At 40.0% G+C, this 14,912-nt stretch overlaps 1 protein-coding gene across 1 annotated transcript in view; it reads left to right on the top strand.

Moving 5' to 3' along the window:
• ttc27 (tetratricopeptide repeat domain 27) overlaps positions 1–5,841 on the top strand; it is a 72,756-nt gene extending 66,915 nt beyond the window's left edge. The window contains exons 17-20 of the mRNA XM_053436178.1: positions 1,876–2,073; positions 2,356–2,467; positions 3,970–4,070; positions 5,500–5,841. Coding sequence (XP_053292153.1) covers positions 1,876–2,073; positions 2,356–2,467; positions 3,970–4,070; positions 5,500–5,625 — 537 coding nt within the window. The 3' untranslated portion in view covers positions 5,626–5,841. The remainder of the gene's footprint in view (positions 1–1,875; positions 2,074–2,355; positions 2,468–3,969; positions 4,071–5,499) is intronic.
• Positions 5,842–14,912: the final 9,071 nt, after the last annotated feature.

Here is a 14,912-nt window from a genome sequence, read left to right as displayed (position 1 = left end):
TAGCTTTGTGCATTTTGGTGACGAGCATACAGTTCAGTCCTTGGCATACAGTGCCTTGCATAAGTATTCACCCCCCTTGGACTTTTTCCCATTATGTACTGTTACTAACTGGAATTCAAATAGACTTAAATAAACTTTTTCCCGTTTGATCAACAAAACATGCATAGTACTTTGGAGGTGCAAAATAAATTTTTATTGTGACACAAACAATAATGAGAACAAAAAAGTTGACATCTGTTGGGTGCATAAGTATTCACCCCCCTGTGTCAATACTTGGTAGAACCCCCTTTCGCTGCAATTACAGCTGCAAGTCTTTTGGGGTATGTCTCTACCAGCTTTGCACATCTAGAGATGGAAAGGTTTGTCCATTCTTCTTGGCAAAAAAGATGAAGCTCAGTCAGATTGGATGGAGACCGTCTGTGAACCGCAATCTTCAAGTCTTGCCATAGATTCTCTATTGGATTGAGGTCTGGGACTGGGCCATTTTAAGACATTAACATTCTTTAATCCAAACCATTCCTTTGTAGCTCTGGCTGTATGTTTAGGGTCATTGTCCTGCTGGAAGATGAACCTCCGCCCCAGTCTCAAGTCTTTTGCAGACTGCATCAGATTTTCTTCAAGGATTTCCCTGTATTTGGCTCCATCCATCTTTCCCTCTATTCTGACCAGTTTCCCTGTACCTGCTGAAGAGAAGCATCCCCACAGCATGATGCTACCACCACCATGTTTCACTGTTGGGATGGTGTGCTCAGGGTGATGGGTGTTGTGCAGTGTTGGGTTTTTGCCACACATAGCGTTTTGCATTGAGGCCAAAAATTTCAATTTTGGTCTCATCTGACCAGAGCACCTTCTTCCACATGTTTGCTGTGTCTCCCACATGGCTTCTGGCAAACTCCAAACGGGATTTTTTATGGATCCCTTTCAACAATGGCTTTCTTCTTGCCACTCTTCCATAAAGGCCAGATTTGTGGAGTAGACGACTAATAGTTGTCCTGTGGACAGATTCTCCCACCTCAGCTGTGGATCTCTGCAACTCCTCCAGAGTAACCATGGGCCTCCTGGTTGCTTCTCTGATTAATTTTCTCCTTGTCCGACTCTTCAGTTTGGGTGGACGGCCTCCTCTTGGTAGGTTTGCGGTTGTGCCATATTCTTTCCCTTTTCTTATGATGGATTTTATGGTGCTCAGAGAGATGTTCAAAGCACTGGATATTTTTTTATAACCTAACCCTGCTTCATATTTCTCCACAACTTTATCCCTGACCTGTTTGGTGAGCTCCTTGGTCTTCATGATGCTGTTTGTTCAGTAATGATCTCCAACAAACTCTGAGTCCGTCACAGAACAGGTGTATTTATACTGAGATTAAATTGCAGACAGGTGGACCCTATTTACTAATTATGTGACTTGCAAATGTGACTTGTGAATGCAATTGGTCGCACCAGATCTTTGTTAGGGGTTTCACAGTAAAGGGGGTGAATACATATGCACTCAAAACTTTTCAGATTTTTATTTGTAAATAATTGTGAAATCCATGTAATATTTCCCCCCACTTCCAAATGATGCACTATTTTGTGTTGGTCCATTACATAAACTCACGATGAAATAAATTTTAATCTGTGGTTATACCATGACAAAATGTAGAAAAGTCCAAAGGGGGTGAATACTTATGCAAGGCACTGTATAAGTTGCATTCTCTGCACCTGTTGATGTACATGTTTTTACTGGGTAGTCTCAATAGTCTAAACCACATTTACCATAAATGGGAAGGATTGTATTTGGTAAAGAAGTCCAGCCCCTGACATCACATTTAACAAATTTATGTTTCAATATAAATCTGATATTGATGTTTTCTCTGTTTTACTTCTTCTGTGTGGCAGATCCTACAGATATTGGTAAGAGCAGTAGTTGAGAATCTGACAGACAACCAAGGGGTAGAGGCAGCAACATACCAGCCCAAACTGAAGGAGCTCCTGGGTCGGGTCACTTCCCGCCATAGCCAGGATGCTGAGATATGGAGGCAGTATGCTCTAGTGTATGGCAACGGCCATAGCTCAAAACCAGAGGACAACGAAAAGGTCAGTATCATAACGGAAGCCATACAAAGTCAATAAAGAGATGCAAGTAGATGTGAATTGCAAATTCTCTGAAGACAATGAAAAATGTTAGATGATGCTCTTGTGAGTAAATCTATTTACTCACAAGCATTTTGACCTGCACGATCACATAAATAGGATACAATGAGTTTCACAACTCTGGGGCAAAAGCACAGAGTGAAAATGAGGAAAGTCACACAGAAATGACAAATGCAGCTAAATGTCAGTTTCAGCGATTCTGGTGTTTCTGTGGTAATTTTACAGGCTCTGCAGTTCTTGTCCAAGGCTCATCGCTGTGAGGTTCAGGCTGGTGGTTGGGAGAAAGATCCTTGTCTCTTCAAGGAGGTGATGAAAAGAGCCATTGACATGGGAGAAGGTGAAAGAACCATCTTGCTGTACACACAACTTGCATCCATTTACAGCAGCAGATCTTCCCACATTCATTGCTCTAGTGACAATTGGGGAAATAGGAAAGTGTATTTAGGGTGGTTTGCATAAAAGTGTATGTAAGGTAATGAAGGAATATGTTACCCAGTGCAACAGTGTTTTTTTACAGACAACATTATAGCTGTCTGACACATAAAGACAACACACACAGAATACTCAGGAAGAAAAACAGAATATCACCAGAGTATGTATGTTTAGAGATGTAAAATTATTACTATGATGTCGGGTTTCTGTGCCGTGTTTCCCATCGCCTAAATGCTCTCCCATAGTGGCGTGAAAATTGATCATCATCAATGTCAGATAAAAACTCCTTGTACCTCACTGCTAGCAGGTCCAGTCTTAATTTATTAGTAATATGTCAACATTCCACAGCGATGTTTAAGTGTAAAGTGATAAATGTGTAAGTTTCCCAACCTCCACTGTGGACTTCACATTCTACTCCGCTTCACTGACCCCACCATGGGTGTGGGTGCTGTACCCAAACAAATGAAAAGAAAGCAAAGGATAGATAAAGCAGAGCAGAAGGGCCTTCATCAATCTCAGCAGGTTGACCTTTACAGTCACAGCAACTGCAGAAACGGGCTGCACTGTCAGCGAGGAGGGAGTGGGAGGAAACCTGAAACACCTTCTATGTGACGGAGAGATAGCTGACCTGTGAAACAGGCAGATGGATGAGGCTAACACTGCAGGGACATGACCTCCGAACAGCTCCTGCTACACAGAGCTATCATTATTGTTTCTGGAATCTTGCGGAGGCACATGTTAGTAACACAGAGCTCTGCAGTATTACTTGGAAAAGGTTTAGTGAACTGATGAAACTAAGGTTGAATTGTTGGAGAGAACACAGCATTATGTATGGTGTATGATATAAAGTGTATACCAACCTCGGGTCACATACTTTAACTATATTAAATTAATGTTTGACATTTTTGTTGATTAATTGATTTTCAAAATAGTTGCAAAATATTTTATTGTATAATCGATTAATAATAATTTCAACAAACCCTTTCAGAGCATTTCTGTATGTTTGATACCTGATCAGCATGGCTCATATATTTAAGTGTAAGAATTATTTTAATTTGTACGCAATGTTTTACTGAGTTACCTAAAACTTCAACAATTTAATGTGGAGGAGTTAAAAGAACAATATTTCCCCCTTAAAAGTCGTGGAAAAGAAGATTATAGTGACTTGTGATAAATATGCCTACTGTAGTTACTGTATCTCTAATAAGCTTTTAGTGTTCTTGTATTACCAGGTAATATTTAGCTTTTTATTTTTGGCACAGAACAATGAAGTACAGAACAGTGGATTTCAATTTACATTATCAACACATTAAGAGGTTTCCTCTTTTACATGATTCTACTATCAGTTACAAATCCAGAACAAATTAAATCACAAAGGTTCCTTTTCTGAATCTCCTGGTGTCTTAGTGACCATCAGCTGCAGTAAGATGAAGACGATTCCAACAGAAGCTCTTCCGATGCTCTCCTCAACCCGTCTGAGCCTGCGGAGTTTGGCCACCAAAGCTAAGGTTCAGTTTGATCAACCAGAATGTCCTCTCTATGTCTCAGCTGCTGAAGAGTGCAGGGCACATGCAGACAATGCTGCTTTTTTTCTGCTGCTTTCCTCCTGATTGAGTCTGAACACTTTCAAACATTTTATTTCATATTTTAAATATTCTTAGACCTTTTTTGGAAGCGTGGGTTAAATAAGTTCGATCAAGTCCAGCATTTTCCAGTACATTGCTGTTTGTAGCATGTCAGACTCTCGCATGGTCACTTATGTAATGTGCATCCCTTTGGTCCATAGATGAGAAATTTAAGATGTATATTTGAGAATACTTTAATATTCCTTTTATGTTCAACAGTCTCTTGCCTCGTTTTATCCATCTGTGTGAGTGGAGGCTCTGCAGTTTTGTTTTGTTCTGGACAAATATTAAATGGAAAATAAATCATGTGGGTGCTCCTTGGTTTTAAAACCTCCTAGACTTGATATCTTCTCTCAGTGAGACGCTATCAGCAGCTGGAATGTGGCGTCAGCAGGAACAGCACAAGGTCAAATACAGCTGGTGATGTCAGAATGCATGTTGACACAAGGTTCCATGTCCATCAAGACAAATGGTAGACATGACGATTCACAAGCATCTGGCAAGTCAATCAGGTTGACGAATTCCTCAAGGGAGCACATTCCTGTGATACAAACCAGAAAACATGAACATGAACATAAACATGACGTGTGAACTGTAACTATCAGCCGAGAAAGAGACCTGCCCAGATGAAACGTTTTAAGCAGCCCCACAGCACTCTGAACGTCAACATTATTTACGTAGAAAACTTGAACTGCTGTGTGTGCAGGTCAGTCTAAAAATATCTCACCCTAAAGTGATCTGAAAGGAAGAGTTTGTGAAAATTCTTCGATCCAGAATGTGAACACTTGTGGCTAAAAACAAAACAGGGGTGTTTACATTTGAAGAATTTAATGTCTTTTTGATGCTTTTTGCTTTAACAATCCCAAAAATATACAATTTATCCAGGTTTGCACCAACTTCTGCATAAAAAATATATGTTTGAGGTAATTTAAAAAATATTGCTTTTACATGGTTTGTCCAGCAGAGAGCACTGAGAGCTTCTTATTTACTACTATAAAATGTCCTGTTTGATCACATTTCTAAAATATACAAATTTAAATAATCCATTCTTATTATACACTTTATCTTCGAATAGTCTCAATACCTCAAAAATGTCACAGTTTCCACTCAAGATGGAAGAAAATATAAATGAACAGCGGCAGCAGCAGCACTCTGATTATGCCACACAAATATTCATAGTAGTACCTCTGAATTTCTTACACAGCAGTATTATGTTTTCACTATTGTGTTTCATCCGCTGTTAACAAGTAAAATAATAATGTCGGCAATGGTACTTAATTGTTTCAACGCTTCGTTCTGTTTTGTTCTTCAGCAAATGCACACAGATGTGGCCACAGGTCAGATCCACGGCGATTTGCAGGATGACGTTGCTGCTCTGGAGCGACTCATCGCAGTGCTGCAGGACCTGAGTGGGAAGCTGCGTGACCAATCACAGTGACCATCCTACAGACACACCCCCTCCTTTCTCCTGCGGAAACACAGCTGTCGCTCCGAATCCTCAACCTAAAGAATTTTTGAAGTCCTTTAAATCAGAATCTAGGATGTAAAGACGAAGGACTCACTCGGTTAATCAAGATGTTTTTGTACCTCTATGTCCACATTGGAAAGGAAACAATGACTGTAAGCCATTAAACAGTAAAACATAATATTTTTATACTTGCTTTGGCATCTTTTTTTAACACAGGGACAACCTGTGATTGTTGCATGTGGAAACTGCCGTGCTGTTTTCATTCTGAGGCTAAATGCTACTGTCCTATGATCTCAAACTTTGAGCCAGGATTACTGTGTAGATCCAAGTGCAACCTTTGAGTTAATAATATCTTTTGTTTATTAACCTGCAGCAGCTGTGTATCTGAGCAGATGAACAATCAGTTCTGAGCTGGAACAGAATAAATCTGCATGTGAGAGGGCAGGGATTTGAGGGATAACATAAAATGTGAATAGAGTAAATAGTCTGTATTTATAAAGACCACTCAGGAGTTTTGCACTCCAGTTTTGCCTTCCACCAATTCACATGCACACACTCCTACTGTACGTCTATGTGCAGCTCTTTCTCTCATCACACATCATTCTTACACTCCACAGCCGTCAGGGGCATTACGGGTTCCATATTTTGACCATGGACATTTCAGCATGTGGAATTGGGGAAACAGGGATCAAACTGCCGACCTTCTCGTTAGAGGAGGACCAGCTCTCTCCCATGAGCCACAGTTGTTCTCATAAAGAGCAGAAAGACCACCTCCTTGAATACAGATAGGAAAGAGAGGTGCAGTAGAGTATTTCTGCTGCTCAGGCGAGTGTTATGGCTTATGGATAGGGTCACAATGTTTCTAGTTCGCTATTGCCCGTGCTTCCACTTAGAACTATTTTGTAACTTGTACCTCACATAATGAAAGCAAACACATTAAAACAAAAATATATCCCCAATTATTAAGGACAAAACAAAAAATTAAAATAATTTCCGTACCTCCGTGTACACTTTGAAACAAGAAATAGAACACAAACATGTATTTAATAAAAGGGTGGGGGATTTATGTATACACATGTCAATTTAGAATTAGTTATTTGATATATCAGGTGAAACACCATGATTGACAGACTGACTTGTGATTGAAGCATGTATCAACGAGACCTCACCACTGCGGCGCTATCCCCTGATCACTACTGCGCAGACTCTGGCTCCAAATGTGCATCGTCCATCTTTTATACCGTGTATGGTTTCCATTTGAGTACCTGACTATAGTTTTTTAAATAGCAAACTCATTTATTTCTCTTTAACCATTTGGAGTTTGTATCACCCGTTCCATGCTGCTTAAGAGTTGGTTTGGTCAGCTCCTGCCAAACACAGGACACACAGTTTTAATCATCTGGCTTAAAGGAATAGTTTTGCAGAATTTTCAGTAAATGAAAACATAGAACACATTTGTGGTCATGTGATTATTATGTTTAAAAGCCCCTCCCATTCCCCCCTTGCAATGAAGGATAAGTTGGTGCAGGTGCTGTGATAAGTATGTTTTTTCACAAAAATTTGTAAATGTAAATGTAAAAGTAAATTTTCTTGCTTTGAACTCAACTGTTGTGTCAAAACAAATTGATTCAGGTAGAAAAAATGATATCATACATGTTGATGAACTTCCAACATATAAAACCATGTGATTGATGCTAGCTGAAGATTAGCCTGAATTGATGAGATGTTTTTCAAAAATTGTGGCACAAGTTAAGTTTAGTCTTAAACATATTTTAGTGTTATATTACATTATATATGTTTTATTTTTAATATCATAAACATTTTAGAAAAGCCATCATGCCAAGAAACTACACCAGAAAGACAACCTGTGGCCAAACACCCCTCGCAGTGATGGAGAGTGCAGCAGCTGAGGTCATGCAAGGAAAGAAGTCCTTAAGAAAAGCTCGAAGGGATAGAAATATTTATAGGACAACCCTCAAAAGATTCATAAAGAAAAAAGAGAAAGGGAAAGTAAAATCAGTAGCCTGGGGTGCAGTAGCTGAGGCAAAGAGAATATTCACAGATGAGATGGAGGAGGAGCTTGCCAAACACTTGAAACAACTAGCTGACCAGTTCCATGGCCATGGTTCCAGTTAAGTGCCGTGAACTGGCATTTGAATACGCAGAGAAAATCAATATCCCTGTCCCTGCCAATTGGACAGAGAAACAATGTGCAGGTAAGCTAGGGTGTGCAAGAGATCACATGAATCATTATAATCATAAATGTGCTTAATTGACCAATCCCAATGATTCTGTTACTAGTCCGATATTAGTGGTTGTCAATCAAGCTTTCGGGATTTTAACTATGGTAGTTTTAAAGTGGAAAAAGTAAGTCGACCACTTTACCCCGTAGCTGGGGTAAAGTGGGACACAAGACCACTTTTTTTAAAACAATCATATTTTCACTGCCCTTTGTCCTGAAAACATTCTGATCATTTCCATTGCTAGAAAACATCCTGAATTACTGGGAAATGTGTAAATTTTACTGATATATCAGTTTAGCTCGCCTAGAGGGGAGCAAATGTAAAAACTGTCCAACATTACCCCGCTCTCCCCTACAGCCAAATATTTCAACTTTTGACAAATCAGTCCAGAGCACCTGCTGCCATTTTTCTGCAGCCAAGTTCCTATGTTTTCGTGCATAGTTTAGTCGGGATGTGCGCACTTCTGCACTGGCACATCTCCTCTCCCGCAGGAGAGGAGACGTGCGCTGCAGGATGCGCCCGCAGCAGAGGAGACGTGCGCCGCAGGATGCGCCCCGCAGGAGATGAGACGTGCGCCGCAGGATGCGCCCGGCAGAAGAGGGGACGTGCGCCGCAGGATGCGCCCGGCAGGAGAGGAAACGTGCGCCGCAGGATGCGCCCCGCAGGAGAGGAGACGTGCGCCGCAGGATGCGCCCCGCAGGAGAGGAGACGTGCGCCGCAGGATTGCGCCCCGCAGGAGAGGAGACGTGCGCCGCAGGATAGGCCAAGCAGGAGAGGAGACGTGCGCCGCAGGATGCGCCCGCAGGAGAGGAGACATGCGCAGCAGGATGCGCCCCGCAGGAGATGAGAGGATAAGTTGGTGCAGGTGCTGTGGTAAGTATGTTTTGTCACAAAAATGTGTTTTTTTGCATGTAAAAGTAAATTTTCTTGGTTTGAACTTAATCAACTGTTGTGTCAAAACAAATTGATTCAGGTAGAAAAAATTATAACATACATGTTGATGAAGGTTAGCCTGAATTGATAAGAGATGTTGTTTTTCAAAAATTGTGGCTTCGGGATAAAGTGGGACAAATGCTGTGGGGTAAAGTGGGACAGTGTCTCACTTTACCCCACCATGAAGCACAAGTTAAGTTTAGTCTTAAACATATTTTTTTTAAATGTACTGTAAAGCGCTTTGAGTGGTCATCAAGACTAAAACAGCGCTATATAAATACAAAGCTATTTACCATTTATATAAGACTGTACAACTCATCTCATCTACCTCTGTCAGAGCCACCATCACAGAACTGCACTAAACATACCTGTCTCAATTCATCATTTCATACATAATATTGTCTTTTGCACACTCTGTCTACATATTCTTACACTCACAGTATATTATATTATCTATTGTATCGCCAAATACTTATATTGATACCCGTACTATATATTATATATTATATCATACTCTTTGTATATTCTTTGTATATATAAGTCTATATACACATATTTTACATTTATACATGTGTACATGTTATTATTATTATATTTTACTATTATTATTATTATATATACTGTTGCTGCTATTATTACTATATACTGCTATTATATTGGTATAATTACTATCATATATATATTATATACTATATATACTGTACTATCTTTTTATATACTGTCTAACAATAACATTACCATCATATCATCAGTACTATTACCATCATCTGCCACTGCACCTTATCTACCTATTTTATCTTTTGTTTCTGTTTTTATTCTTTCTACCGCAATATTTTATATTTTATATTTTATTCTATTGTATTGTATTTTATTGTATTCAAATGTACCGGCTGCTATGACGACTTAATTTCCCCTCGGGGATGAATAAAGTAATCTATCTATCATCTATCTATCTATTTAATATAGAACTATGTGGCCTGCCATGCCACTGACCAATGTAAGAGAGAAATAAGTAGGCTACCATGCCACTGGCCAAGGTTCAGTAAAAGAGAAGTAAGTAGGCTACTGACTTGTTAAGTTACCTGTTCACTTTTGATTTGATTTACTATTTACCTTTTATTATTATTTATTTTTCAGTGCAGAACTTGATGTACAGTAATTTATTTAGGCTCTTTACCTGTGTACAACTGGTTTTAATTCTATATTTTGCTTTTATAGTATACATAGGCCTAATGTGTGATGCTATTGTTGTGTGATAAATATTTTCTTGTTGATACAAAGCCAAAGTTTATGGGCTGTTAAGTCCCATTAAAAAAAAAAAATGTGTATAGATAATCAATCAAGTTGTTGTCTTTGAATAGCTTTGCATAGTTACACTGACATTCTGTGACTGTTCTTCCTTTATCAGGGGTTCACCAGAGCTTTGTGTACTGTACATTATATAGCCCAAACCTGAATGCTCTGCTATACCAAATAGTGAGAAAATGGAAAATCCAGAAAATGTATTTCCTATATTTTAAATAAAAAAATACATGTATTGTTTTTTTGTTACATTTTCTGGCACCAGTATTTTGTATTTATTTTAATACATTTATTTGAGGGGTAATTTATATTTAGTATCAAAATACATTTTTGATGTATTTTTGTCCATCCCTGAGCATGTGCTTCTTTTTTTCTATCAAGGTTCTTTTCTATATTCATTACATTTGCGTTCATTCCACGTCATTAATGAACAGACATAATGGGAAGACATTACGCTATTGTAAAATGTTAGTCCTACTTCTAGCTAGTATCACACCGACTAGGGGAGAGCGGGGTAATATGGGACATTTTTTACATTTGCTCCCCTCTAGGCGAGCTAAACTGATATATCAGTCAAATTTACACATTTCCCAGTAATTCAGGATGTTTTCTAGCAATGGAAATGATCAGAATGTCTTCAGGACAAAGGGCAGTGAAAATATGATTGTTTTTAAAAAAGTGGTCTTGTGTCCCACTTTACTCCAGCTACGGGGTAAAGTGGTCCACTTGCTTTTTCCACTTTAAAACTACCATAGTTAAAATCCCGACAGCTAGATTGACAACCACTAATATCGGACTAGTAACAGAATCATTGGGATTGGTCAATTAAGCACATTTATGATTATTATGATTCATGTGATCTCTTGCACACCCTAGCTTACCGGCACATTGTTTCTCTGTCCAATTGGCAGGGACAGGATATAGATTTTCTCTGCATATTCAAATGCCAGTCCACGGCACTTAACTGGAGCAAGGCCATGGAACTGGTCAGCTAGTTGTTTCAAGTGTTTGGCAAGCTCCTCCTCCATCTCATCTGTGAATATTTTCTTTGCCTCAGCTACTGCACCCCAGGCTACTGATTTTACTTTCCCTTTCTCTTTTTTCTTTATGAATCTTTTGAAGGTTGTCTTATCAATATTTCTATCCCTTCCAGCTTTTCTTAAGGACTTCTTTCCTTGCATGACCTCAGCGGCTGCACTCTCCATCTCTGCGAGGGGTGTTTGGCCACAGGTTGTCTTCCTGGTGTAGTTTCTTGGCATGATGGCTTTTCTAAAATGTTTATGACATTAAAAATAAAACATATATAATGTAATATAACACTAAAATATGTTTAAGACTAAACTTAACTTGTGCTTCATGGTGGGGTAAAGTGAGACACTGTCCCACTTTACCCCACAGCATTTGTCCCACTTTACCCCACAGCATTTGTCCCACTTTACCCTGAAGCCACAATTTTAGAAAAACAACATCTCTTATCAATTCAGGCTAATCTTCAGCTAGCATCAATCACATGGTTTTATATATTGGAAGTTCATCAACATGTATGATATAGGTTTTTCTACCTGAATCAATTTGTTTTGACACAACAGTTGATTAAGCTCAAAGCAAGAAAATTTACTTTTACATGCAAAAAACACATTTTTGTGAAAAAACATGGAACTTGGAACTTGGAGTGTTTACTCACACTGAACAATATAATGTCAACAAAGCATTAACAACAAAGCCACTGCTTCCTCTGCCATTTTAGTCACTATTCAAGAGTTTTTAAACACTACTTCTGCTCTGTTTTCCCCAGGTTTATTAAATACTAAAAGCTATTAAGAACCAGAGTGCCTCCCCTGATGCTCTGAGAGATCATCTCCTGGCCTGGCACATCTAAAGGCGGTGTGTGCACACACATACACACCCCCACACACACTAATAGTCAGAGGCGGGCTAATTTCTCTGCCCTGCAGTTAGTATGAGGAGAACCCCTTTATCTTCATTCCAATTTGTTTTCTCACCCAGCAGGAAAATGACCTTGACATTGCTCAGAGATTTCATCTCCCTTGTTTATTGTTTTATTATTATGGAGCTTGTGTTTTGTTTTGCCTGTGCCTTTTTGATCACAGTGCACACATCCTCTACCTCTGCTTTTAGGTGAAAGCCTCTTGTAGCAGGCTGATAAGAATGGAGGTATACATGAATGTCATTTATGAAAACCACTGTCCATGGATGATATGTCTGTTATAAAATGAGGAATTGGAAGGCTACAATAATATGAAACACAGGTACTGAATGTTGATTCGATTAGAGTTAATTCTTCACAGCCCTGGTTGGTGTTTTTGTGCAGCAGTGCATGTTAGCCAACACTCAGGTCAGGCAGCATTAAATCCACATATCCAGCCTCACAGACCAGTCATGGTATCAAAAAGCAGCAAAATATGATGACCTATTTCAGGCTCTGTATCATTCATCAATCACCACAGTCCATTAATCTCAAAGACACAGGATCAGTCGGCAGTGCCGACTAATCCTCTAAATGGCACGGTACATTTCCCACATGCTATGAGACAAACCATATGAGAATGATTGGCTACTGTTCGGTCATCACACAGTGGACAGCTTTAATAGAAGCAAACACACGTTTGCTTGTTCTGCCTCAGACTCGCTCTCCCAGTATTCTTGGTATTCCTCAGCAGGGAACCTCTGGAGCTGATGTCACCACTCACAGAACTCCCATTTCATTTTATTTTACTTAACGTTGGAGAGAGAGACTGTTTTGGTTAGGACAGATCCTCATGAAGAGCTGGTTCAAGACCAGTGTTTGGACTGAAGCTCTGTCACAATTATTTTCAGACAGCTCTCGCTTATTCCAACACCCTCAGACTTTGTTTGTTCCTGATCAGTATTCACCAAAGCCATATCACTCAAGGTCATATTTTCTAACGGTTTTTCATAACAAAAAACAAAAACCTTTATTCCCATCTTCCAAAAAAAAGTAAGGATGGGCTTTTCATTTTCTTGACGACGTGATTACAATTAAACATCAATGTAAATGGTTTTTGGTAAATGGTTTTGTATTTATATAGCGCTTTTCTAGTCTTGATGACCACTCAAAGCTCTTTACAGTACAGTTTTACATTCACCCATTCACACACACATTCATACAGTGCATCTATTCATAGCACTTAGTTATTCTATGGGGGGGCATTCGGGGTTCAGCATCTTGCCCAAGGACACTTCGGCATGCAGATGGGTCAGACTGGGGATCGAACTGCCGACCTTCAGGTTGGAGGAAGACCACTCTACCCCTCAGCCACAGCCTTATGTGTAAATAAGTTCCTTACGTATGTCAGGTTTTTTTTCAGGGCCCCGGGTCGGTATACTTCATTCTGAGCCAAGCTGTGATGATGTATTTCCACTACTGCTTCACATCAGGGGGGAGCCAGGCTGCGCTGCATTGGACAGACCACGAAGAATCTCATTTCAGCATCCCGTATCATCATGATGTTGTTGCTGGTGTCATTCACACAAACAAGGTCCGACATAAGGTTACAATTGATTACTTCACATAAACACTAATCAGTAAGTGTTTTACTGTTGTGGCTGAACTGTGTAAATCCATCCATCAGTGTATCATGTCAGCCGGTTTCTTTACGATTCCTTAAACCTGCTCGTCTTGATGAAAGCAGTCCCTGTGCTGATGACCCAGACTCACTGAGTGAATCAAGTCGCTCCCTGGATTTTCAAACATTGCATCATTTGTGATTACACATCGCGGCTGCAGCCCTCCTCAGGGCCGTGCCATGTCTTTCCCCACAAGTCTGGCAAACGGCTCCACGCCTCCACCCTCTTACCCAAGAAAGCTGTTACAGCTGAAAGTCTGCCCCTGGCCTCTGTTTATCATCACCCCTGATGAGCCCAGTTTCAGCCGGCTCCACCACCCACATGTCTCACACGTATGTAACCATCAAACAGACAAAAACACACACACACACTTTCCATTCTGTGTCCGTGAGAGAAAATCTTTTGGTTAGATGTGTAAAGCTTTCTCATGCAACCACAATGAGCACACATGACATCAGCAATCATATGTAATGGATCAGTACAGTGGTAGAATGAGATTCACCTGGAATCTGTTAATTCTTAGGCCATGATACACCCACAATTGTGCCTGCTTGGTGGCATGTGGTGGTGGAAAATAGCAAGATCTAAGGTGCAGAAATGTACGAATTAGAAATTGACAGTTTGGTTGCAGAGGAAGTGTGTGGTGGGTTAACATGTGGCAAGCAGCTGTGATCTGTCAAAAACACTCTCCAGCCCACAGATATATTAAGGATGTGTATGTACAAAATCCATCCATGCACTGTGTCCCATGCATTATTAAATGAATGTCTCTAAGAGCAAATGGTGCATCTGGTCAGTTTGGTGAAGTGAGCTGAGTCCCAGAACACACATGCAACAGCCCCCTAACATCCAGAGGGGACCACTACACGATTAATGGACTTTTTGATGGTGCACAGATGCAGTGACCCTCCAGCAGTTGTCCCTGTATACCTCAGTCACCTGGATTGCAAACACTCATAGTCTGCCAGCATTCGGAGTCAGTATCAGTTGGTAATAAAGTCGATACAACTTAATGTTAGCTAATTAAATCTTCCTCTCTCTCTGTCATTTCCTCTTTCCCCCTCTATCCTCAGCTGGGTGTTGCCTCGTCATACCAATTCCTGTATCCACCATTATAAATTAAAGGCTCTGTAAAGCGTGGCTATATGGGCCCCTTTTTAACGATCTGAG

Source organism: Pleuronectes platessa, chromosome 12, assembly GCF_947347685.1.
Source record: "Pleuronectes platessa chromosome 12, fPlePla1.1, whole genome shotgun sequence".
NCBI lineage: Eukaryota > Metazoa > Chordata > Actinopteri > Pleuronectiformes > Pleuronectidae > Pleuronectes > Pleuronectes platessa.
Note: the sequence above shows the minus strand (reverse complement) of the source record. Positions and strands in the feature narration are given on the sequence as shown.